Source organism: Paramormyrops kingsleyae, chromosome 18 (assembly GCF_048594095.1).
Source record: "Paramormyrops kingsleyae isolate MSU_618 chromosome 18, PKINGS_0.4, whole genome shotgun sequence".
In the NCBI taxonomy this organism is placed as follows: Eukaryota; Metazoa; Chordata; class Actinopteri; order Osteoglossiformes; family Mormyridae; genus Paramormyrops; species Paramormyrops kingsleyae.
The window spans coordinates 6,550,838-6,578,168 of NC_132814.1; the positions used below are offsets into that span (position 1 = coordinate 6,550,838).

Here is a 27,331-nt window from a genome sequence, read left to right on the forward strand (position 1 = left end):
TACAGGATGTAATCCTCAGCAAGCCGGGGGGGCTCAGTCACACATTCTCACACACAGTAATACACAGCGGTCCTGTGAGTAAGAAAAATGAGCCTGATACAGAACCTGAATGAGGTTTTTCCCTAGTGAGGAAGTAATGAAACCCACAATAAGGCAGCCATATTCTAACCACGTATGCTGGTCGGGGAAGCAGGGAGCCAATCCCAGGCCACAGCGGGCACAAGGCAGGGGTACAGCCTGTCACTGGGCATATTATCATTATTAGTAACCCACACACGGCAGGGAACAACCCAGGGGCACCAACCCATTATTATTACCCCTCCATCCATCACTGTGACCACTTAATCCCAACCAGGGTCACAGGGGGACCAGAGCCTATCCCAGGAACAACGGGCACAGGCAGGAACCAACCCTGGGCAGTCGCCAACACACCGCAGGGTGCACACACACTCACAGGGCCAATTCAGACTCACCAATCAACCTATCTTGCACACTTTTGGACCGTGGGAGGAAACCGGAGCCCCTGGCGAAAACTGGGAGAGCATGTGACCTCCACACAGGAAGGTTATGCCTGACCTGTGGACCGAACCCAGGACCTTCGTGCTGTGAGGCAGCGGCACTAACCACTGGGCCACGACAAAACCCTTCATTGCTGTTTTATTAATATTATTATTATTGTTATTGTTATTAGTAGTAGTAGTAGTAGTAGTAGTAATAGTAGTAGTAATAGTAATAGTAGTAGTGGTGGTAGTAACAATATATTCCGTACATAACAGGAGCTCAGTTACATTCGCAGGCTCACACATTCATGCTCTCACCCAAACTCTGCTTTCCACATGCCATTCTTGATTTAATATTTTTTTATAATACATTTTTGTTTCAGTATAAATTACATATATCTATGTAAAAAGTTCCTGACAGACATTTTACCATGAACCAAATAGAAGACATATGTAACAGGCACCATCAAACAGCAGTAAGAATACAGAAAACACACCATGTAAGTAGCAGAACCAGTGCTGTGTAGTGGTTCCAGGACAACCTACGCATCCCTGCCTCCTACAGTCCTCACACTCCAGTTTCCTTACCACTGCTTCTGTGCCCTGCTAAGAGAACAGATCACATGACACCAGGAAGGAGAAGGTCTGAGCCTAGAAGGAATGAACCACGTGGCTGTCATTAAAACTCATTAATACTGAGAATTACATCTATCCACATCACTTACAATTCATTTTAATCCAATAAAAAGTCCATTGAAAGTTCAGCCTGCCTGTATGTTAAAGAAGTATTGGCACATTCTGTCGTGTTGTCGTGGAAAAGGAGGTTTGTACTGGCACAAGGCTAAGAATCTTACCCATAAATCTTCATGCTGAATGAGGCCTACATGCTGCAAATTAGAGTAGTATGATCTTCAAAAAAAAACTGACAATTTTGTATTCATTGCATCATATTCATTCACATTTTTGCAGATGTGGGAGAACTGCAATATTGCTGTCTTGAAACTCTACGATAGAGGGATTTAATCCCACCTCTGCTGTGCATGTGTTGAGTTTGTTGTTTTTCCCAGCAACCCACAAGTTTCCTCTGACGGTCCAATCACATGCAGTTACGCTAACTGGCATCTTTAATTTACTTACAATGTAATTCCTTTACCTAAATGTTGCAATATATGCAGCATCCAATTACAGTGGTGGCTAATTAATATTTTTTCCATAAATAGTCATATAATTGACCCTGAGCAGGACAAGCATTTGCAGGATTGATAGATGGAAATATGCAGGATGCCACATTTCTTTGTTTCTGATCATTAATACTCATCATACATTTTCTTATTTTGGAATTTCTGTTTGAATGGATTCCACCTTTTGTGTGGTATTTGTCTGAATGTCAGTATATTTGTGGTTGTGAATGTGTCGTTCTAACACCATCTTATGAACAGCCTGCATAAAGGGCTCAAAATGTCTGCAAGAGAGCCATCACACACGCGGCAGTTCTACAGTGGGACAGCCCTAAGCCCTCAGGGACTTACTGGGAATGTGCCCCAAATCTCTGAGTTTGTCAATGTCATTTGGACTGGGCCTAAATGGTATTTAGTAGAGTAATGCACTAATGTTCTAAGTATAACAATAATAATAATAATAATAATTTTAATAATAATAATCAAAATTATTCTTCTTATTATTATTGCCGTAATAATGATAATAATTATTATTTTTGTTGTTTTATTATAAAAATATAGCTATGAAACATATTTGCAATATACTTTAATATGATATGATATGACGTGATATATATATACACTTGCATATTAAATTTGATATATCAAGAACATAAGAACATAAGAAATTTACAAACGAGAGGAGGCCATTCTGGCCATCAGGCTCGTTTGGGGAGAACTTAACTAATAGCTCAGAGTTGTTAAAATCTTATCTAACTCTGATTTAAAGGAACCCAGGGTTTTAGCTTCTGCTACACTAGCAGGAAGACTATTCCATGCTCTAACTACACGCTGTGTAAAGAAGTGCTTAATATTTCATATTAAATATGATATATTAAGTATTATAACATGTATGCTTGTATAATACAGATATATTACATATAATAATAATAATAATAATTCTATTATAATTATTATAAAGTTTGTCATCCATCTTCTCCTACTTCATGCTAGTAGTATGCATGCAGTCTTTGGCCCTCCAAACTGCTAGGTGGCACTGTCGTGTAAAAGAGGGCCCGAGAACTGCCGTGCTGAGACTGTAGCATCCGGTACTGCAGGAATATGCTAATCCCCTGGTGTGTCAGGTGCAGCATAAAGCGCTGACTCTGTGCTCAGACCCGAAACTGCACGCTCAGCTGTATGTGCTGAATGTATAAAAGGACAGAAGGCAGCATAGGTGCAGAGAAGCGCTACGTTGTACCTCTCCAAGTAAAGCATAATCGTCTGCCATGGTTTAGGTCAACAATCGTGTAAATCAATAGTGAAATAAAGCCAGAAGACAACAGAAAAGTGGAACGAAAAAAAAAATCTCTGGGGTCCCCCCCCCCTCCCTTGAGCAGGCTAAAAATAAAGAGGTGAGAGTGTGTATCAGTGTTTGTGTGTATGTGTGTGTGTGTGTGCGCGAGTGCGAGCGCATTTGTGTGTGTGTGTGTAGTGCTCTCTTCTGTCATGCCATCTGTGACTCATCACACCATCTGTAGCTCAGTTCTGCCTCTTCAGTCTCCAATCCCCTCCGTACTATTTACTGTGATCCGTATAACATTTTACATCAGTGTAAGGCTCAGACTTGAACCCGTAGTACCTTGTAAGTAAGCAGAAGGCTTTTCAAGTCCTGCAGCAAACCAGAAGCCGGTGGACAAACTTCACAATAAGTGCAACAAATCCTGGTTAAGCAATTTAGAATCAGTTTTAGGAAAATATGCTGTTTGTGTTCCTTGAAAGCAGTGCAATACAGCAGTCTAATCCACTACACATGAATGCATCTAACCTGAACTTCTAAACTCAAAGGCATCTTATTAAGCATAGCCCACACAGAACAGAGGATGCTGGCTTATAGGCAAGGCAACTTCATTCACACCCTAAAGCAAAAAGGTCATTCAGAGTGCTTTACATAAAGTAAGATCAAATAAAAGCAACCGTTAAATGGAAAATTAAGAGGCAAGTAAAAGACAATTAAAGTAACAGTAATTAAAAATGACGAATAGAAGACACAAAAATAATAGTAAAAGTAAAAGCATCAAACACTGTTTAACGGCGCTAATCAAAGGCACTGGAATAAAAATGTTTTTAGCGTAAATCTTCTCAGTGACCTCCATTCGGACTGGTCCTAGTTAACGATCTAGCAGCAGCGTTTTGGGTGAGTTAGACTTGTGTCATGGATTTTTTGGCAGACATACAGGACAGTGTTATAATAATCCAAGCATCTGGAGATGATGACATCATTTAGTTTACCAAGGTCATGCTTTTAGAGGTAGAAGAGGTAATAGATCCTCTATTTTTGAGAGTAAATTATGCAACAAGTAACTTTGAAATATTTCTCTACGTATTGTTGTTTAAAAACACATTCACTCTCTTTGTTGGAAAAATTCACTGTTGTAATATGCAAAGTGAATTGTAGTCTTTTAAGTCTATCTATCTATCTATCTATCTATCTATCTATCTATCTATCTATCCATCTATCCATCTATCTATCTATCTATCTATCTAGCCCAGGATCACAAGTGTTGCATCTTTTGCAAAACTCTGCTCCAATCCATTCTGCTCATTGTGTCTCACTTTTTTTACATCTTCCATTACACAGGAATCACCACACACACACACACACACAGGTGTATATGTACCACTGGGGAGCCTTATTTCACATCACCGTATGTGGAATATGATTGGTGTGACAATGAAGTCACTCTTCACTTGGTTTGCCTTGACTGAAAACAGTGACACCTGGAGGCCGAAAGGAATGACCAGTTTGTCAGAAGTGATGCTGAGGAAGGGAAGGGAAGAGAGGGAAGGGAGGGAGGGAAGGGTATCTTCTAATACAGACTATTTTTAAATTTTACAGACTATTATTTTTAAAAATAACCCTTACCCTTACCTTAAGCCTTTGGCTAAATCATATAAAATCACGTGCCTACACTCAGAAAAAGGGTAATCATTTGTACCTTTGCTTTTCACTGGGGCTGTACCCTCAAGAGTCTTCCAGTTTTAATCTTAGCTGTAGATAATTGTACCTTTTTAGGTACAGAAATTGACTCTGAAGAACATTCCTGTACCATTGATGGTACATTAATGCTGTTTGTACCATTGGGATGTTCCTCGGAGTCCATTTCTATACCTTAAAAGGCACAATTACAAGGGCACAGCCCCAGTGACAAGTAAAGGTACAAATCTTTACTCTTATGCCTAGGTAGTGAGTGAGAGCTGAAAATGAAAAACTCTTAAGATAATTTATGTCAGAATGACTTATTTCCATTTGCTTATTTTACTCCGTGTTTGCTCCCTTTTGCGCTTCTGTATTATTTTGGTAATTATTCCAAACACATAGATGGAATTACAACAACAGAGTTTATTTATTGGTGTTTTGTTGATTTCAGATTTACATATTTTGTTTTCTTCTTTCCTTGAATCACAGAGCACTGTTTTGAGTAACTGCTTGTTGCTACACCTGATACCCTTGATTAGCTGGACCATTTTAATATTTAATCTATATGGAAAACTTACCAATGAATTGGCAGTTTTGCAAAATACCCTGTGACCTGATTTTATTGCTTTTTTTTTTTTAACCAGAAGTAGGCATCCTGTATAGTAACATGATGACGTAATGCGTTTATTATCATGCCTCTTAAATCTTTTTGGTGCCAGCCGGCACTGCAGCATATAGAGTGAGAGCTACAAAGGCTGCAGCAGTGATCCCTTCAGGATGCCGTACGTCAATCATATTTCACTGATAGCACAATGCTTTCGTTATATATCTGAATATATTTCTGATGGTTGTGTAGGGTGTTTGGTGAATCATTTAAATACTGTTCTGCATAGACAAGCCTCACATCCCAGCCAGCTTAACAGAAATGAATCATCAACAGCATTAAGACCACCAAAATATAGCTGATTAATGTTTGTTACTTCTCCAGAATCAGATAATAGTAGCAGATTATTTACAACTACTGTTAAAGTTGTTTCACTGTCATGGTCTTGGCAGTGTTAAGGTATGTTTGAGGCCGGGTGGGTGTGGAGGGGTCTTTTAAGAGCGGTAAGCCTGATTTCACATTTGGTCACTGGGTGTCACTGTTGAATCACATAAGAAGTGTTATAACAAACCCATCCTGTCAGCAACAGTAAGTCAACTAACACAGACACCCTTCTCTGCACATGTATGACAAATAGCCCTGTGGATTATAGCTTTAACATCACACATACTACTTCATTGCAAGATATGCTACTTTTATATCTCTCATTTATATCATACAATTTCATTATGGGGGTAGTTATATCACAAAAATATTTGAAACAATACTTAAAACAACTTTGAAATGTAATATTTTGTAATGTTTTGTAATCATTCTATGTTGTCAAGGCATGTATTTAATGGATAAAAAGCATGTTTGTGGAATCTGCTAACTACTGCATTGCATGATGGGTATGATATTTGGAAGCTATTTAAATTTCATTTGCTACTGCTGCAGCTGGGGGGGGGGGGCATAGTCCGTTTTTGCCCAGGGACCAGTGTAATGTTGTTCTCCCACTGCTTTTTCTCTTTTTTTGCACGATTTAATATTGTTCTCCATCATATCATTTGGTGAGTGCAGTAAGACTGTAATTAAAATCAATATGTAACATTCTGTGAATTTTTTAAAGTAGATATTTTAGGACATATGTACTACTTTAAGAAACAGCCTGTGTCTAGCAGTGATATTAGAAATGTTGTATTTTTATCAGTTAAAATGTTATTGTGATATTGTGATACATACTCCACATAAGAACACATTATGTTTGCCTCTTATTCACTAATGAAACAGTAACATTTCTTGCATTTGAATGTGGATTTAACACGTCAATCACTTAGTTTCATTCGAATAGTAAATTGATATCACAGTATTTGATACGTATAGCTCTAAATGACTTAGGCCCAAAGTTTATTGTCAGTATGCCTGAAGAATGTCTTCCTGGTAGGTCTCTTAGATCCTTCGTAGCTGGTCAGCTTGTGGTCCTAAAACTTCTAAATAAAAATGGTTAAATAGCTTTCAGTCTGTCACGTCCAGATCAAGCCAAGCATCCATCCAGTCAAGCTTGGTCAGTGCTCGCTCTGCTAGCCCTGAATACTACAGTATACCAATATCTCATGTGCTTTATTCATTGGCATCTAGTTTTATACTGAGTTGTTGTTTCATTATCTGTTTCCTGGTGGTGGCTCATGCCTGCTTTCTTGGATTTTTGCTCTCCAGTCATTTGTATTTGGTTATTTATCAGCGACACGGCTGGATGAATGTTTGAATGAGGATGCATGATATTCCTTTAGTAGCTACAATCCAGGATGTTTTGGAAATTTGAAATTGATTTACAAAGGAATAGAGTACGAGAAAAAAAGATGCATCACTTTTGAAGAATATGCTGTCTGTGAGCTTTGCATGCAATCCATTAGTGGTCTGTATTTGAATGCTAGGAGTATTAGAAACAAAATTAATGACTTAGAGGCTTTAATTTCTTCAGACAATTACGACATTATAGGAATAACTGAAACATGGATGAGTGACAATGATGGTGATGAATATAATATGGATGGTTATACGTTGTTCCGTAGAGACCGGATAGGCAAGAAGGGAGGTGGTGTTGCAGTATACGTAAAAGAAAACTTGCAGGCAAGGGATCTCACTGATAAAAATAAAAATTCAGAAGCTGTATGGATCAAACTTGATGCTAAAGATTCAAATGGCCTAATTGTCGGGGTTTGTTATAGGGCACCTAATGTAGCTGTAGAGGAAAGCAGAATATTATATGATGATATCAGGATTATGAGTAATAAAAATGATGTGGTGGTTATGGGTGATTTTAATTTACCTGGGATACAGTGGGACACAGTCTCTGGCTCTTCTGTAAATGAACTTGAGATGGTGGAATTAGTACAGGATTGTTTTTTTACTCAGTTTGTTAATACTCCTACCAGGGGAGAAGCCCTTCTTGATCTCGTTTTTTGTAATAACCAGGATAGGATTGGAAAATTAGAGGTTTTAGACCCATTGTACGGTAGTGATCATAACATGGTTAAATTCGAGGTTAATTTTAGTGTCCAAAGAGCAAAGTCTAAATTAAAAGTATACAATGTTAGGAAGGCTAACTTTAATGGTATGAGACGGAAATTAGAAACTGTAAACTGGACAGAGTTAAATAGCAAAACAGTAGAAGAGGCATGGGAATTTTTCAAAAGCACATTGTTGCAAGTGCAAGAGGACTTCATACCTGTTTCCAGCAAAACTAAATCTAGGAAACGACAACCAAGGTGGTTTACTAAGGAAATTAAGAATAAAGTCAGGAGGAAAAGGGCTCTGTTCCACAACTGGAAAATAACTAATGATTTCAAAATCAAGCAGGAGTATCTAAGTCTACAGGCAGAGTTAAAAAATGACATTAGGCTATCAAAGAGGGATGTAGAAAGAAAAATTGCATTGGAGGCTAAGCATGACAGTAAAGGTTTCTTCCAATATTTTAACTCCAAGAGAGCACTAAAAGCTGAAATCACTAATTTGCAGGATAGTAAGGGCCTTATAATTGATAACGAAATTGATATGGTAAATGAGTTTAATGATTATTTTTCAAGGGTGTTCACAATAGAGAACACAAGTAACTTACCACCAATTAATACGAATACAGCATCGTCTATGACCAATATATGTATAACTGAGGTTGATGTGATACTAAGCCTAGCTAAACTCAAAATAAATAAATCGCAGGGGCCTGATGGCATCTTACCTTTAGTCTTGAAAGAGATGAGGGATATTATTAGCCAACCTTTGACTTTAATATTCCAGAAATCGTTATCTGCGGGTGTGGTACCATCAGATTGGAAGCATGCTAATATAACACCCATATTCAAAAAAGGGGATAGAAGTAATCCGGCAAACTATAGGCCAATCAGTTTAACTAGCATTACTGGAAAAATAATGGAAGCTATAATTCAAGTGAAAATGGTAGATTACCTAGATGCAAATAACATTATAAAGGATAGCCAACATGGATTTAGGAGAGGTAGATCCTGCTTAACGAATCTGCTTGAGTTCTTTGAGGAAGCTACAAGTGAAATTGATCACAAAAAGGCCTATGATGTGATTTACTTAGATTTCCAGAAAGCCTTTGATGTTGTCCCCCACAAACGGCTCTTGTTAAAGCTTAAAGCTGCAGGAATTTTAGGAACTGTGGCAGCTTGGATCAAAAACTGGCTAACTGATAGGAAGCAGCGAGTAGTTATTAGAGGCACTATGTCACAGTGGGCCTCCGTTTATAGTGGGGTACCGCAGGGTTCAATTTTAGGACCACTATTGTTCCTAATTTACATTAATGATATTGACATGAATACATACAGTAAACTGGTTAAATTTGCCGACGACACTAAGGTGGGCGGGGTAGCAGATACTAATCTAGCAGCAGAGAGGCTCCAACGGGATCTGGATTTAATTAGCGAATGGGCTGATACTTGGCAGATGAAATTTAACACAGATAAATGTAAGGTAATCCATGCAGGGAGCAGAAATATACAGTACAGATATTTTATGGGTTCCACTGAAATAAAGGTAGCTGATTACGAGAAAGATCTCGGTATGTATGTTGATGCTTCCATGTCCCACTCTCGCCAATGTGGGGAAGCAATAAAAAAGGCGAACAGAATGTTGGGTTATATCTCTAGATGTGTGGAGTTTAAGTCAAGGGAGGTGATGTTACACTTATATAATTCCTTGGTAAGACCCCACCTAGAATACTGTGTGCAGGTTTGGTCACCATACCTCAAGAAGGACATTGCTGCCTTAGAAAAGGTGCAACGAAGAGCTACGAGAATGATTCCTGGTCTTAGAGGAATGTCTTACGAGGAGAGGTTAGCGGAACTGAATCTGTTCAGCCTTGAGCAAAGGAGACTAAGGGGGGATATGATTCAGATCTATAAGATTCTAACAGGTCTGGATGCCGTTCAGCCAAATGACTATTTCAATATTAGTCTAAATACTAGAACTCGTGGCCATAAGTGGAAATTAGCGGGAGAACATTTTAAAACAAATTTGAGGAAGCACTTCTTTACACAGCGTGTAGTCAGAGTATGGAATAGTCTTCCTGCTATTGTAGTGGAAGCTAAAACCATGGGTTCCTTTAAATCAGAGCTAGATAAGATTTTAACAACTCTGAGCTATTAGCTAAGTTCTCCCCAAACGAGCTTGATGGGCCGAATGGCCTCCTCTCGTTTGTAAATTTCTTATGTTCTTATGTTCTTAAGCAGCGGATTAAGGAAGCATGACAACAAGTGAGCCTCACATACTGGTAGTGGAGGTCAACCCTCCTGACATTACTGTCATGTCCACCCCGGGAAAGGAAAATGCTGGTATGGGCACCTAATAATCCCTGTGGCAGCGTGTGAGCATAAATGCACACAGGTAAAGCAAGTTGATTGTAATTTTGATCACAGAGAGGCAGGTTTTATGCTGAGAAACCAGGGTGAAGACTGGAATAGTGAGGAAGTGTCAGAGAAGGAGTGTGAAATGAGCTGAGGAAGAGCTCCGAGCTTGAGTACCAAGGAGTCTGGGGATGATCCTCTACGGGAGGAGCATGGAGAAGAGGGAGACCAAACAATCAAGGGAAAAGGAGAACAACAACCGGTGACATTCCACAGGGCCAGCGGGACGCAGTAGGCCACAGCTCAACACCCTCGGAGTGCGGAGAAAGCAGTTCTAAAAGTCAGCGCTTACATGCAAAGGTTTACTTTTTTTAAATATTACTTTATACTGTCTACTACTTCATAATACATGCACATTTGTGCATATTTTCACTAATGTCAATTATTCTGTTCTGAAAGCACATGCAATACATTAAAAATTAATGCAAATGGAACCATATTTATAATGTTTGTATGTATATTACACTAAAAAACAAGCTTTATGACTTTTTGTCGGACTACCAGCCACTTAAAAACATATCAAACATACGAAAATGTGACCCAACACAACCATGATTTCATTTAGCTGTTCAAGTTGTTCAAAGTTAAAACATGTGCAACAATTAACAAATACAAACACACAAAGGCTGAAAATGGACATGCTAAAATATACACTTTGAATATAGATCAGAAGTAATCATAAACATATTTGGATATTTCCTCTGAGCCAGGACTCATAACAATGTGCTTCAGTCATATGACAGCCAAGTAACTGTCCATGGTGCTGTTTGTAGGAGCTGTCCATGGTTCTTTTGAATCATTCCCTGGTTTAACACTTAAACTCGAGCCAAGATTTTTTACTGTAGCAAGTTTATCTTCTGCGTAGTACTTTGCAGCCAGTATATGGTCATAATTAAATGACTAAAAATGTTAAAAACAGCAGAATTTTAATAGGCTCTGAAAATTTGCTGCACAACACAGTACATAATTAGCTCCATCTTGCAAACTGCCCTTGACGACAGAACACATTTTAAAATGTTCCATCATACTTTCCAAGATTTCCTAGTTTAAATTTGATTTTAGTAGAATTTTAAAAATAGTTTGCAAAATCTATTTTTATACGTGGGTCATAAGAACATAAGAACATATTTATATTTTTTAAAATAGTAAATTGAAGGGTGAAAGGTGAAATGGAAGGGGATATTACTGTCATGGATTTATGTAACTTACATTACAGACTTCCGAAGTTCTATGGCTCCATTTAGCTTGTTGGTTTCCATAAGTTACAAAGACTTAGTGTACTTTGCCAATGCTTAGGCCCATAGGCATCATAGGTTCTAGGTTCATGGGTTCTAACCCCCCCAAATAATCAAAACTACCCAATACAACCACCAGGACCCCTTTAAACGGGTGAAGACCTCCACCTCTCCAATGCTGAAGCCAAAGTTTTGCTTTTGCTTAGGCCTGTTCTTAAATTGCAGCGTACAGGCCTTTCCAGCAGATCCACACGGGGTCACTGTTTACCAAGAAGCCGCAGCTCCGACTGTAGGGCGCGGACTCCTCCTATACGCTGTTGTCGATTAGCTCAACCTTCAGTATGCCTTTGTTAGTGAATTTGCAGAGAAACGTGGAACGGCTTTTTCGGGATTATGCTTGTTCTTGTTCAAAGATCACCTTCTTTAATCTTGTTTTGAACTGGGGCGATGCTTGGAATAAATGGTCTTAAATGCTTATTGGCGATGTGCGTATCCAGGGGAACGAAGTGCTCACGGGCCGCAGGCCTTTTCGGGCTTTTGCTTTGCTTGCGGAATGTTGCATCGGAACAAATTTTATACACTGTTTCTGAGGAGGTAAGTCGGGGAACATTTGTTGGAAATGTATCGAAGGACCTGAATATTAGAGTAACCGAACTGGAATCGCGCATGTTTCAGATTATAGCGGGATCAACTAAGAAATATTTTGAAATAGATTTAAAAACTGGAATTCTGTTTGTGAATGAAAGAATAGACAGAGAAGAACTGTGTTCGAACAGCCAAATATGCTCTATGAAACTGGAAGCAGCCGTAAATTTTCCTTTAACCCTGTTTCGTATTGAAATTAATGTAAGAGACATAAATGACAACGCTCCAATTTTTTCAGAAAAATCAAAGAACATTAAAATCGCCGAATCGACTGTGGTTGGAGCAAAATTCCCCTTGCTTAATGCAGAAGATCCCGACGTCGGGAGCAACTCTGTGAAAACGTACAGACTCAGTTCAAATGAATATTTTGCTCTCGAGGTGAACAGCGACAGCGATCCAGTGTCTGCTGAGATAGTGCTGCAAAAAGCTTTAGACCGAGAAAAACAGGCGGTGATCCGACTCGTACTGACGGCTGTTGATGGAGGAAAACCTCCGAAATCCGGGACAAGTGAGATAATCGTTAATGTGCTGGATGCAAACGACAACGCGCCAGCATTTGACCGCACATTATACAAGGTTCGGGTTGCTGAAAACGCTCCGCCGGGAACAGTAATAATAAAACTCAAAGCAACAGATCCCGATGAAGACATAAATGGAGAAATTATTTATTCCTTTAGCACCGAAGGTTCGAAGAACATCTTGACAATCTTTGCGATTAATCATTCTACTGGTGAAATAAAGGTTATCGGGAACCTCGATTACGAGGAGAGTAGCGCCTATGAAATCCGAATTGAAGCTAGAGACAGAGGGCATACCCCTCTGGCATCGCACTGTAAAGTCCTGGTGGAAGTAACTGATGTGAATGACAATGCCCCAAATATCAAAGTAACGTCGCTTGTGGATGAAATCAGAGAGGACGTGAGGCAAGGAACAGCCATTGCACTGGTAACAGTTTCTGACAAGGACAGTGGGAAAAACGGTAACGTACATTGCTCAATTTCTGGATCATCTTCATTCTCATTAGAAAATTCTTATAGCCATTACTACTCTTTAAAAACAATATCGGATCTAGACAGAGAAAGCGTTTCTCAATACAACTTGACAATCACAGCTACAGATGATGGATCCCCGCCTCTCTCCAGCACCAGCGTCATAACCGTGCACGTTTCCGATGTGAACGACAACGCGCCGCGTTTCGTACAGCCGATAATAAATATCTATTTAAAAGAGAACAATCAGATCGGCACCTTTATATATACAGTGTCTGCGGCTGATCCGGATGAAAATGAAAACGCACGAGTTTCTTACTCGCTTATTGAAGGCTCTTCAGCCAGTGTTCCGCTTTCTAGTGTAATAAACGTTAATTCGGCCAGTGGGGAGATATACAGCTTACAGTCTTTTAACTACGAAGAAATGAAAACGTTTCAGTTTCAAGTTCAGGCCACAGACTCTGGTGAGCCTCCTCTAAGCAGCAACGTGACCGTGAAGGTTTTTATCCTGGATGAGAATGACAACAGTCCTGGGATCCTCCTGCCCTATACGGACCAGGGCTCCGTCAGTACTGAGAGCATTCCCTATTCTGCCGAAGCGGGCTACTTCGTGGCCAAGATCAGAGCTGTAGACGCGGACTCTGGTTATAATGCGCTGCTCTCTTACCACATCGCAGAACCCAAGGGAAGTAACCTGTTTAGAATCGGAACCAGCAGCGGGGAGATACGGACTAAGAGGCGAATGAGTGACAATGACCTGAAGACTCACCCGTTGGTCATTTTGGTTTCTGATGGCGGAGACCCATCCCTGTCAGCCACTGTGTCTATTGACGTCGTGGTTGTTGAAAGTAACAGTGAAATTCAGACTCACTTCAGGCATGTTCCGACCAAAGAGGAGAGTTTTTCGGACTTAAACCTGTATTTGCTGATCGCCATCGTGTCAGTGTCGGTGATATTTCTGCTGAGCCTCATCAGTTTGTTAGCCGTGAAATGCCACAGGACGGACACCAGTTTGAGTAGATACAGCGCTCCGGTGATCACCACACACCCCGACGGGAGCTGGTCTTATTCTAAATCCACCCAGCAGTATGACGTGTGTTTTAGCTCAGACACGCTGAAGAGTGACGTAGTGGTTTTCCCGGCGCCGTTCCCACCTGCAGATGCTGAACTGATCAGTATTAATGGGGCTGATTCTTTGAAACGGAACCACACACTGCCGACCCGGGAGAAGGTAAGACTGTAACCTAACTATCATTTTGTTGGAAATTATTCATTTGCATCTTTTTACTTCAGCTTGTGTCTGAAAAATTTTCTGTGTGTTGACTTCGGAGGAAAAGCCGCTTTTAACATGTGGGTCTTAAAGGTAACGAACCGGAACCGTGAAAGTTTCAGCTGGATCCAGCAGGAAATATTTAGAAAGCCGCTTTTTACATGACGAAATTTACATCTAACTTTTCACTGATTATGAATCTTACAATTTTTTCTTATTGTACTTTGTATAGTGGAAAGAATGAAGACGTTTTTGTGTCTTAAACATTACTTTTCCCTTTTTAATATGTACTCTATATAATAGGCCTATGTTCTATAAACGAAACCTGAAGGTGCGTTGTTAACCACCCTTGTACAGAATCATATGAAGAATATCGCTTGACTTTGTTTGACTGCAACTGGAGTGGAAAGTTTAAAAGTTAGGGTCTTTGTCAAGTAGCTGCTTTCGAAATATGAGCAACATCATTATTTCAAGTTAGCAATAATTAATGTTGACATTACTGAAGTAGGCAGAAATTTAGCACATTACTTTTTAGAAAAGTTGTATACTTTTCCTGTTTGGCACTATTAGATATTTAATATATATATGAAGATACTTATACATGCCATATATTTACGGTTCATCGACAGAAAAATATTTTTCTTTAATATTTGAGAAATATACAATAGGCCTACTAATACTATGGAGATGAAAGTCAGTAATATAGCCTATTATTCATTGCATATAGTCAAAATTAATAATCTAAAAACAAAACCAGACAGTGGTGTCAGTAAATTAAAATTTTAAGATGTTATAAATTCAATATATGTTAATTGGACTCTGCTTGCGTCAGATACTCTGAGAAACACATGGTGTCGCTGTGGACCGCGGTTTAAAAAATGCACTGTCTACTCTGGGCCCCACCTTCAATGTGATGTAGAACAGAATGATGTTTGCTGAAAGGAGAAGCTGTACCGTGATGTGTTCGGATATAATGCGGAGTTTCTCTGCCGTCGCCGCTTGTTTTATTTTGAAATAAGCCTAGGCCTATATGTATCTGTGGTATAATATGCAGATGATTCTCACATAAGAAGCATCGGATGAGAGGAAAACGGCAATGGGGGATGTTATTCACGTGAAATGTGTCAGGATATGGTTAATCACACTCCTTTGTTTGTGGGATCCATCGTCTGGGCAGATTGTGTACTCCGTGTCAGAGGAGGTGAACAAGGGAACCGTGGTTGGAAATATAGCGAAGGATCTGGGTCTTAAAGGTAATGATCTGGAGCCGCGGATGTTTCAGCTGGTATCGGGATCCAGCAGGAAATACTTTGAGGTAAATTTGAAAACTGGTGTGTTGTTTGTGAATGAGAGATTAGACAGAGAAGAGCTGTGTCCTGGTGCTCAGAAATGTAATTTATTTTTAGAAGCCATTATTCACAATCCTCTAAACCTTTATCGTGTAGAAATTAATATCTTAGACGTAAATGACAACGCGCCATTTTTTCCACGGAATAAAATCGAGTTAAATATAACAGAAAATGCTACTCCGGGGGACCAGTTCTCTATTCTTATGGCAGAAGATCCCGATGTGGGCAGTAACTCGTTAAAGACTTACAAGCTGAGTCCGAATGAACATTTCACTCTGGATGGACAAGGTGGCGGAGAGCAAAGTGCATCTGCTGAGTTAGTGCTACAAAAAGCTTTAGATCGAGAGAAACAGGCCACGATTCCACTCGTACTGACTGCTATTGACGGAGGCAAACCTCCTAGATCCGGGACACTACACATCATCGTGAACGTGATGGACGTCAACGACAACAGCCCAGTGTTTAACAAACCATTGTACAAGATTCAACTGGATGAGAATGTTCCATACGGCACCCCGGTTATAACACTAAATGCTACCGATTTAGATGAAGGCCTAAACAGTCTGATACAGTACTCCATCGTTGAGCACAAAAGCGTACATTTAGATACGTTTAATGCTGATCCCCATACTGGCAGAATCACCGTAAAAGGAAGAATTGATTACGAGGAAAATCCTGCGTTTGAAATCCGTGTAGAAGCTACAGATAATGGCGTCCCACCACGTAGTACACAATGTAAAGTTCTAATCGAAGTTATTGACTTGAATGACAATCGTCCTGAAATCTCAGTCACACCACTACTGAAGAGTCTAAGGGAAGACGCGAAAAGTGCAACAGCTGTTGCATTGATAACACTTTCTGATAAAGATACGGGTAAAAATGGAATGTTGAAGTTTGAAATAATTGGTCCATCACCTTTCAAACTGCAATCTTCATTTAAAAACTATTACTCACTGGTTGTTGACGGACCGCTAGACAGAGAGAAAGTTTCTGAATATAACGTCACCATCATAGCTACAGATGAGGGAACCCCGCCCCTCTCCAGCACTAGCGTCATTACTGTGCACGTTTCTGATGTGAACGACAACGCGCCGCATTTCCCAGAGCCGCTAATAAATATTTATGTAAAAGAGAACAATCAGATCGGCATCGTTATATATACAGTGTCTGCAGCTGATCCGGATGAAAATGAAAACGCCAGAGTTTCTTATTCGCTCATTGAAGGCTCTTCAGCCAGAGTTCCGCTTTCTAGTGTAATAAACGTTAATTCGGCCAGTGGGGAGATATACAGCTTACAGTCTTTTAACTACGAAGAAATGAAAACGTTTCAGTTTCAAATTCGGGCCACAGACTCTGGTGAACCTCCTCTAAGCAGCAACGTGACCGTGAAGGTTTTTATCCTGGATGAGAATGACAACAATCCTGGGATCCTCCTGCCCTATTCGGACCAGGGCTCCGTCAGTACTGAGAGCATTCCTTACTCTGCCGAAGCGGGCTACTTCGTGGCCAAGATAAGAGCTGTAGATGCGGACTCTGGTTATAATGCGTTGCTCTCTTACCACATGGCGGTACCCAAGGGAAGCAACCTGTTTAGAATCGGAACCAGCAGCGGGGAGATACGGACTAAGAGGCGAATGAGTGACAATGACCTGAAGACTCACCCGCTGGTCATTTTGGTTTCTGATGGCGGAGACCCATCCCTGTCAGCCACTGTGTCTATTGACGTCGTGGTTGTTGAAAGTAACAGTGAAATTCAGACTCAGTTCAGGCATCTTCCGATCAAAGAGGAGAGTTTTTCGGACTTAAACCTGTATTTGCTGATCGCCATCGTGTCAGTGTCGGTGATATTTTTGCTGAGCCTCATCAGTTTATTAGCCGTGAAATGCCACAGGACGGACACCAGTTTGAGTAGATACAGCGCTCCGGTGATCACCACACACCCCGACGGGAGCTGGTCTTACTCTAAATCCACCCAGCAGTATGACGTGTGTTTTAGCTCAGACACGCTGAAGAGTGACGTAGTGGTTTTCCCGGCGCCGTTCCCGCCTGCAGACGCCGACCTGATCAGTATTAATGGGACTGATACTATGAAACGGACCCAGACATTGCCAAACAGTGAGAAGGTAAGACAGCCGTTTACTGATTAGTGCCTTGTATATTTTGCATTTCATGTTCGTCTTCCTCCTTTATTGATTCTTTTATAGCCGCTGTTTTGGGTATCAGTAAATTTCCATAACTTAATCTGAGCTGTATTCATTTGTGCAGTGAAATATCCTATTCGCATATCCTGCTCGTCTCTAGTATTAGAAGAGAGTGGTTGAGTACGTGTTATGGAATTTGCGGCTAGTCAGTAGTCTGAGGTGTTGTTTCGGTAGCCGTATTACCACAGAAATGGACAGCGACAGTTAAAACAGGGGGTTCTTTCTTTTATTTTTAATGCCGTCCTTCCCAGGGGTCGATTCTCATCAGACAAGTTAGAGATAATAGGTCGAATTCCACGTGTTGATTTTCGCTGTCTCCGAGCTGCGTAATTGTGCTTTAGAACAGTTTTCAGAGACAGTCTTTTCTTTGGCAATGACCCTTGCTTCGTAATTTTGTTGTTTCATTTGCATTTAGGAATATTTTCTCCCCAGTTTGTTATGAACTGTTACCTTCCACAGTGAAATTTAACAGGTTCGTGATTAAATTCCTAAAGTCCTATTATTAATGAATATAATTCCCAGTTTCATTAATTTATCACTGAGTGAAATGTAGGCCAATGTTTCTTGTCATTGATCTGACAAAAATACAGCTTGTTAATTAGCTAGCGAATTTTTCCAGGCTAACTAACTAGCTACCTCTTGTCAATTTTTAGAATAATGTTTTCTTTTCTGAATGATTTGTTTTTAAATAGCAACAATGTCCTAGTCGGTTATTAAAGACACATGAAAAAACATATACTGTAGATTTAATCAATCAAAGGGTTGTCAAACTGTATAGAATCTGTTTTTCTTAAGACAATACTAACCGCATTCTTAATCATGTACAAAGAGAGATGTCAAAATGTTAATACAGTTTTTAATATGGGCCAATGCCCCGCACCATATTTATATATCCTTCAAACTTGTGGTACAGATATCATATGTAAATGCTTTCTACTGTATTAATACATATTCACCTTCCTTGATTAAGCTGACGTAAATGTGGAAACACCATTCTGGATTTTTAAGGATGCCACTGTTGTTTGTGGCACGATTTTTGTGTCTCAAATAAACTGAAATACATGGAAGATTTGTTAGCATTTATTACAAAAAATATCTCCAAAGATCGACGGCGTGCCCGTTAGTCCCAAAAATGGATAAGTAATGCGGAAATCTTGTGCTGAAATTCAAAGACCTGTCTTACTGCAGTTTTTTGGGGAATGTCACTTCGAAATTAAATAGGTAAACAAATATATGAAATTATTAGTTGCAAAACAGTGAAGTTTCTCGTAGACAAGTCAACAAATACTGTAATTTAGAACAGTTACTAGGGGAAAACTCTGTTGCTTGATTCATTAACAAAAGTCCCCGCAGTGGCTGAAAGCTAGTAGTCGGTGAGCAATACAGCTTGGCGCGCGGTGTCGCTGTCGGACCGCAAAAGGTATTTTTGGAAGCCACACTCATCCCGGCTCCTCCTTGTATCGAGGGAAACATGCGCATTCAGATGGAGGCTTTGGTGGAGACAAAAGCATGTACTTGATTCAGCTCTATAACCCTGAATTAAATGGGTGTATATGCGTCATTGTTTATAATCTGTGTTAGTAATTAAATTAGAATATAATAGACAAAACGACGGAGCCCTGACTGGTTTGTGATAGATGGGTATTACAGAATGGAGGCCGTTTGGATACAATGCGTTGTGTTGCTTTGTTTATTGGACTTGTCAAACGGACAAACTATCTATTCCGTTTCGGAAGAGATGGACAAAGGTACCTTTGTTGGAAATATCGCCAAGGATCTAAATGTTAATGTGCAGAATCTGGAATCGCGGAGTCTTCAGATTGTAACCGGATCTACGAAGAAATATTTCGAGGTAAATTTAAGGACTGGCATCCTGTATGTTAACGAACGAATCGACAGAGAGGCCCTGTGTCCGAATTCAGTAAAATGCTCCGTGAATGTAGAGGCTATTTTAAGCAACCCTATGCAATTACATCGTATTGAAGTTAACGTTTTAGACATAAATGATAATGCACCGTTTTTCGCTGAACCGTATCATGTGTTTAACATCATGGAGTCGGCTTTTCCCGGAGAAAGATTTCCATTGCCGGTGGCCAGTGATCCTGATGTGGGCAGTAACTCGGTAAAAACGTACAAGCTGAGTTCGAATGAACACTTTACTTTAGATGTACAGAGCGGGAGAGACCAGAGTGTATCTGCTGAGTTAGTACTTCAGAAAGCATTAGACCGGGAAAAACAGGCCTCGATTCAGCTTGTACTGACTGCGATCGACGGAGGAAAACCTTCCAGATCTGGAACATCCCAAATTCTCATTCACGTAAATGACGCCAATGATAATATTCCGGTATTTAGCAAAGCTCTGTACCAAGTTAAAGTGCCTGAAAACGTGACAATAGGTACGACGATACTAACTCTTAATGCAACCGACCTGGACGAAGGAATCAATGGTGAAGTGATATATTCCTTTAGTAGTCATGGGAATTTAAATGTATTTGACTTTTTTGACATAAACTTTGAAACTGGAGAAATTAAGGTTAAGCATGTGCTTGATTTCGAAAAAAATAACGCTCATGAAATCCGTGCTCAGGCAAAAGACAAGGGGCATAATCCGCGAGCAGCTCATTGTAAAATCTTAGTTGAAGTCATAGATGTGAATGACAACTCTCCTGAAATCCAAATAACATCTCTTTTAAATACCGTAAAAGAAGACGTAGCTCGCGGGACTATTATCGCTCTAATTTCTGTTGTCGACTCAGACAGTGGCAAAAACAGCATTACAGAGTGTAAAATATCTGATGGTATTCCATTTAAGCTCAGTTCATCTTACAAGAATTATTACTCGTTAATGGTGGATGGACAGCTGGATAGAGAGATATTTTCTAAATACAACGTCACCATCACAGCTACAGATGAGGGAACCCCGCCTCTCTCCAGCACCAGCGTCATTACCGTGCACGTTTCTGATGTGAACGACAACGCGCCGCATTTCCCAGAGCCGCTAATAAATATTTATGTAAAAGAGAACAATCAGATCGGCATCGTTATATATACAGTGTCTGCAGCTGATCCGGATGAAAATGAAAACGCCCGAGTTTCTTATTCGCTCATTGAAGGCTCTTCAGCCAGTGTTCCGCTTTCTAGTGTAATAAACGTTAATTCGGCCAGTGGGGAGATATACAGCTTACAGTCTTTTAACTACGAAGAAATGAAAACGTTTCAGTTTCAAGTTCGGGCCACAGACTCTGGTGAGCCTCCTCTAAGCAGCAACGTGACCGTGAAGGTTTTTATCCTGGATGAGAATGACAACAGTCCTGGGATCCTCCTGCCCTATTCGGACCAGGGCTCCGTCAGTACTGAGAGCATTCCGTACTCTGCCGAAGCGGGCTACTTCGTGGCCAAGATCAGAGCTGTAGATGCGGACTCTGGTTATAATGCGCTGCTCTCTTACCACATTGCGGAACCCAAGGGAAGCAACCTGTTTAGAATCGGAACCAGCAGTGGGGAGATACGGACTAAGAGGCGAATGAGTGACAATGACCTGAAGACTCACCCGCTGGTCATTTTGGTAGCTGATGGCGGAGACCCATCCCTGTCAGCCACTGTGTCTATTGACGTCGTGGTTGTTGAAAGTAACAGTGAAATTCAGACTCACTTCAAACAACTGCCTACCAAAGAGAAGAGTTTTTCGGACTTAAACCTGTATTTGCTGATCGCCATCGTGTCAGTGTCGGTGATATTTCTGCTGAGCCTCATCAGTTTGTTAGCCGTGAAATGCCACAGGACGGACACCAGTTTGAGTAGATACAGCGCTCCGGTGATCACCACACACCCCGACGGGAGCTGGTCTTACTCTAAATCCACCCAGCAGTATGACGTGTGTTTTAGCTCAGACACACTGAAGAGTGACGTAGTGGTTTTCCCGGCGCCGTTCCCGCCTGCAGACGCCGAACTGATCAGTATTAATGGGGCTGATTCTTTGAAACGGAACCAAACACTGCCGACCCGGGAGAAGGTAAGATTGTAATGCCGTTACTGTTGTCATTCTGAAATATGACTTCGCAATTTCAACTTGTTTTTCATTATATTTTCCTATACACTGAATATTATTTAGTTGTTAATCAGCTATAGCTTGATTGAATTTGATCTGTCATTCTTTGCATACAAATTCATTTTTTGTTTTCTGGAAATGAGCAGCCTTAGAGGAGATGTCTTTAGTTGTTTTACTGAGATTTCTGGCTAACCAACAAACTGCACTGTGGATGTGCAAATATTTCACAACTTTGTAACGCCTTTTTGAAGACGTTGCAAATCACACTCTAATCTCTTATTTTTGCTGCATGAGAACTGACCACTAAAACATCCGTGCCTAACTTTTTACTGACAATGAGCCTTTTTACAATTTTATACACTTTTGTTTGTACAATGATCATAATGTAAACGCATTTTATCTCGAGTTACCGATTATCCTGGAAACGGTTATGTCTGTCTCGTTGACATGCACATTTAATATGTTTTTATATTACTTTCCATTTTATGAAGCACTCCAAAGAAAAATTATTACCCGATTTTGCCAGGTGGAAAAAAATAATCATTATTGTGGCAATCTATTGATATTAAGCCATCGAAATGTAACATAACATCGTGGCAGTTTTTCCGCAAACGTTGACTCCTCTAAAATACATGAGAAATGTTTATCATATTGGCATTTGGACATGCGCACTAGTAGTATGTTATTTATTGAGTACAATGAAAAGTAATTGCGCTGCACAAGGAAGTCAGTTCTGTAAATTTTATTTTTACTCCAATATTTTATTCAATTTGGAATAGCCTAACTATGGTCCCTGCGGCCCTGATCTAGAGAAATCGGTTGTAATATAGATTGATACATAGCAAATGTGAGTTTAATCCAATTTATCTAAAAAATGAAAAAGAAGAAAAAATAACACACGGTGTCGCTGTTGACCGCGGGTTTAATAGCTCTAATTTCTCCCATTTTGGGCCCCACCTGATATCTCATGTGGTACAGACCCGCCATTGCTGAAAGGAGAAACAGTAGAGTAACGTTTTAGGAAACACTGGAGATTCTCTGCCACCGGTTTTTTATTTTGAAATAAATGTAGGCTTATTTGTATACTGTAGCGCATACTATAGGTCTAGGTGACTGCGACCTTAATGCAGCGGATGTGAAGAAAATAGCAATGATTAATTTTTTTCGTATGAAATATGTCTGGATATGTTTTCTGCCGCTCCTTTGTTTATGGGATTCATCCTCTGGGCAGATTGTGTACTCCGTCCCAGAAGAGTCGAACAGGGGAACCGTAGTAGGAAATATAGCGAAGGATCTGGGTCTTAATAATAAGGAACTGGAGTCACGGATGTTTCAGCTGGTATCGGGATCCAGCAGGAGATTTTTTGAGGTAAATGTAAAAAATGGCATGTTGTTCGTGAATGAGAGAATCGACAGAGAAGAGCTGTGTCCTGGCGCCCCGAAATGCACTTTATCTTTAGAAACTATTATCCATAATCCTGTAAAACTATATCGCGTTGAAATTAATGTGTTAGATATAAATGACAACGCACCGTCATTCCTTGTCAAAACATATATGTTAAATATAAGCGAAGGCGCTATTTCCGGAGACAGATTTTCTCTACTTATGGCAGAAGATGTAGATGTAGGTAGTAACTCGGTGAAAACCTACAAGCTGAATCCAAATGAATTCTTTAGTTTGGAAATGCAGAGTGAGGGAGATCAGACTGTATCTGCGGAGTTAGTACTGCAGAAAGCATTAGACCGAGAAAAACGGGTCATAATCCCGCTCGTATTGACTGCCATCGACGGAGGAAAACCTTCCAGATCTGGGACCCTGCAGATCACTGTGAACGTTCTGGATTTGAATGACAACAACCCAGCATTTGTCAAGCCATTGTATAAGGTTAAACTGAAGGAGAATGTTCCATACGGGACGCCTGTCGTAACACTGAATGCTACCGATCCAGATGAAGGACTAAATGGGCAAATACTTTACTCAATATTTGGACAGAAAACCACACGCTTTGATATGTTCACGATTAATTCATTCACTGGTGAAATTGTCACAAAAGGGAACATTGATTATGAAGAAAACCCTGCTTTTGAAATCCGTGTACAAGCTACGGATCAAGGTTTGCATTCACGCAGCACGCAATGTAAAGTGTTGATCGAAGTAATTGACTTGAACGATAATCATCCTGAAATATCAATTACGCCATTAATTAATGATTTAAAAGAAGACACGAAAATTGGAACAGTTGTGGCGTTGATTACGATATCGGATAAAGACGGAGGTAAAAACGGAATGCTTAATTGTAATGCAGTTGATTCTTTTCCATTTAAACTCCAAACTTCGATTAAAAACTTCTATTCGCTCGAGGTTGACGGACCGCTGGACAGAGAAATTGCTAATCATTACAACGTCACCATTACAGCTACAGATGAGGGAACCCCGCTTCTCTCCAGCACCAGCGTCATTACTGTGCACATTTCCGACGTCAACGACAACGCGCCGCGTTTCCCGAGTCCTTTGATTAATATCTATGTAAAAGAAAACAGCCAGATCGGCGCCGTTATATATACCGTGTCTGCGGCTGATCCGGATGAAAATGAAAACGCTCGAGTTTCTTACTCGCTCATTGAAGGCTCTTCAGCCAGTGTCCCGCTTTCTAGTGTAATAAACGTTAATTCGGTCAGTGGGGAGATATACAGCTTACAGTCTTTTAACTACGAAGAAATGAAAACGTTTCATTTTCAAGTTCGGGCCACAGACTCTGGTGATCCTCCTCTAAGCAGCAACGTGACCGTGAAGGTTTTTATCCTGGATGAGAATGACAACAGTCCTGGGATCCTCCTGCCATATTCGGACCAGGGCTCCGTCAGTACTGAGAGCATCCCCTACTCTGCCGAAGCGGGCTACTTCGTGGCCAAGATCAGAGCTGTAGATGCGGACTCTGGTTATAATGCGCTGCTCTCTTACCACATCGCGGAACCCAAGGGAAGCAACCTGTTTAGAATCGGAACCAGCAGCGGGGAGATACGAACTAAGAGGCGAATGAGTGACAATGACCTGAAGACTCACCCGTTGGTCATTTTGGTTTCTGATGGCGGAGACCCATCCCTGTCAGGAACTGTGTCTATTGACGTCGTGGTTGTTGAAAGTAACAGTGAAATTCAGACTCACTTCAGGCATGTTCCGACCAAAGAGGAGAGTTTTTCGGACTTAAACCTGTATTTGCTGATCGCCATCGTGTCAGTGTCGGTGATATTTTTGCTGAGCCTCATCAGTTTATTAGCCGTGAAATGCCACAGGACGGACACCAGTTTGAGTAAATACAGCGCTCCGGTGATCACCACACATCCCGACGGGAGCTGGTCTTACTCTAAATCCACCCAGCAGTATGACGTGTGTTTTAGCTCAGACACACTGAAGAGTGACGTAGTGGTTTTCCCGGCGCCGTTCCCGACTGCAGATGCTGAACTGATCAGTATTAATGAGGCGGACACTTTGAAACGGAATCTAACACTGCCGACCCGTGAGAAGGTAAGATTATGGGAAAAATGATTATAAATGTTTTTGATTCTGCTTGAAATAACCAGGGGCGCCTTATTGCACGGGATTTTCCCAGGCTGAAGCTTCAGCTACTGGGTTTATATTAATTTTATTGAACAGCCAGCTGCCTCCCGTTCGACACTATATACGTGACCGCCCTGTATTGAAATATTTCGATTTGAACTGATACTGTACGCGGTTTGTTGGCAATTAAAACAATCCTGTAATAGAGCAGGGTCCCTCTGGAAGTTCCATACGCCAGGGAACTCTGGCTGTGTTAATTCCCCTCTTAGCCACGTTTTGATTACAGCGGTATAATAATAAATCCTGCATAATCATTGCCGAAACTCGAATTCATGAATTCGTTGCATGTTTTTTTTTCTGATTAATTTTAGTCGTCCTGTTGTTTAAGTATAAAGTTAACATGTTGGCGAAGGGAAGTAGCCTTACACGTTTGTTCTGTACATTATTTCCATTGTGGCACATTTTTCAGAATCCACTAGTGTCACTGATTTTTTATTGCTTTAATGCTGATCGGCGTGCTTCTTTCGTGGTCTCTTTTCCCTGGATTTTTTGCATTTCCGTATCTGTATTCTTACGTGACACATTGCGTACTGAAATATACTTATTAAGTGTATAAAAAACACCCGTGTGAATTTTACCATACTTGATTGTTATTCTTTTATTATTTATTTATTGCTTCTTAATTGAAAGAATATACAAGTAAAGCTGTTACATGTTATGACGAAGATATTATGAGTTAATATAATGACTGTATTATGACATATTTCAATACGTCGAGTGCAATCATGTTTAATTCAAATATAAAGCACATCACCTGGTATTTTAATCTCATGGCGTCCTTTAATATGTAGGCACGAGAGGAATTTCAAATGTTAGATAAAAAGTAACATTATGCTATATTGTGAATTGAAATAATTGCTGGTTGAGTATTTTTGAATAGGAGGCAGGTTTTAAGCTGAAAATGAATAATTCACATCAGGCCGACCTGAATATTGCGGTGGAATAAATGAGCCTAAGTTTGTCTTCGTATGTTTGATGGTTTTTGGCTCCTAAATAATAATGCGTTGTAAACAGGGCCAAGGTCAGGACTTCTACATTGCCGAGGTCCAAAGTCTTAGCCCTTCCTAGGCCTGACCCGTAATGGATTGTGGTTATTGGAGTTGCAGAAAGAATACTGAGGACATGACCTCAGTGCTAGCTACAGGCATGATTGTAGCAAAATTTCTATAGAACGTATAGTAATGTATGGTATAACAGCTGTAGTAAAACTGCTGGTTTTTTGACGCTTAAGTGGAGTATCTTCCAAAAGTACCCCATCTTTTCTTAATACACCTTTATCTTGCACGATTGTTCAAAATCGGAAACGCTGAAATACCAAAACCTTTCATTGCTAAAGATTTTCTTCATAACACAGATTCTATTGTGTAAAACGGCTCAGACACATGAATAAATGACGCCAATCAGGCTGCTGAATGTTTTTTTATTTACAAAATGTTTTCAATGGTTTGGAAATTTTTAGGACTTGCGTTGTTTTATGACGAAACTTAGGCCTACTTATGATTAATTCAGCTGGCAGCAAGATGTAGCATTTAAGGACACGGAGTAGTAGCCTAAAGATTTTTGGGTTAGCCATCAGCAAAAATCCTACTTTAATACCGTTGTGCACATTTCTCTTACAAGTATGCAGATGGATTATTATTATTATTATTATTATTAGCAGTAATTTGAGTAGTAGTGGTATTGAAAATACTTCCAAGTGAAAGATTCTTCTGCTTTATAAGTAATAAAAGATTTCAATGTATATTAAGGCGGGTGGTGGGCAGAGCAGGAAACCGCATGGTGTCGCTGTAAGACCGCAGAAGGCTTTGCTAGGAGCCACACTCGCTCCGA

General features: G+C 40.2%; 2 protein-coding genes and 1 pseudogene across 4 annotated transcripts in view; all 3 read left to right on the forward strand.

Moving 5' to 3' along the window:
- Positions 1 to 27,331, forward strand: part of LOC111833350 (protocadherin alpha-C2-like) — a 110,006-nt gene that overhangs the window by 29,841 nt on the left and 52,834 nt on the right. Inside the window, exon 1 of one of the 3 annotated variants that reach the window (XM_072701985.1) lies at positions 19,330 to 21,846. The exons of 1 other annotated variant lie outside the window; for it this stretch is intronic. In XM_072701985.1, coding sequence (XP_072558086.1) covers positions 19,486 to 21,846 — 2,361 coding nt within the window. In that variant the 5' untranslated portion in view covers positions 19,330 to 19,485. Of the gene's footprint in view, positions 1 to 19,329; positions 21,847 to 23,260; positions 25,409 to 27,331 lie in introns of those variants that run through there. One more of the 3 variants, XM_072701987.1, reaches the window with a different exon arrangement.
- Positions 11,700 to 14,257, forward strand: LOC111834663 (protocadherin alpha-4-like). The gene has a single exon (XM_023794223.2). The coding sequence runs from the start codon at positions 11,828 to 11,830 to the stop codon at positions 14,255 to 14,257; it is 2,430 nt and encodes an 809-aa protein (XP_023649991.2). The 5' UTR covers positions 11,700 to 11,827.
- Positions 15,221 to 17,780, forward strand: LOC111834666 (protocadherin alpha-3 pseudogene; annotated as a pseudogene).

Bases quoted from the DNA above. Each gene is read 5' to 3' on its own strand.
- LOC111834663 (XM_023794223.2), top strand. From the start codon at position 11,828: ATGCTTGGAATAAATGGTCTTAAATGCTTATTGGCGATGTGCGTATCC.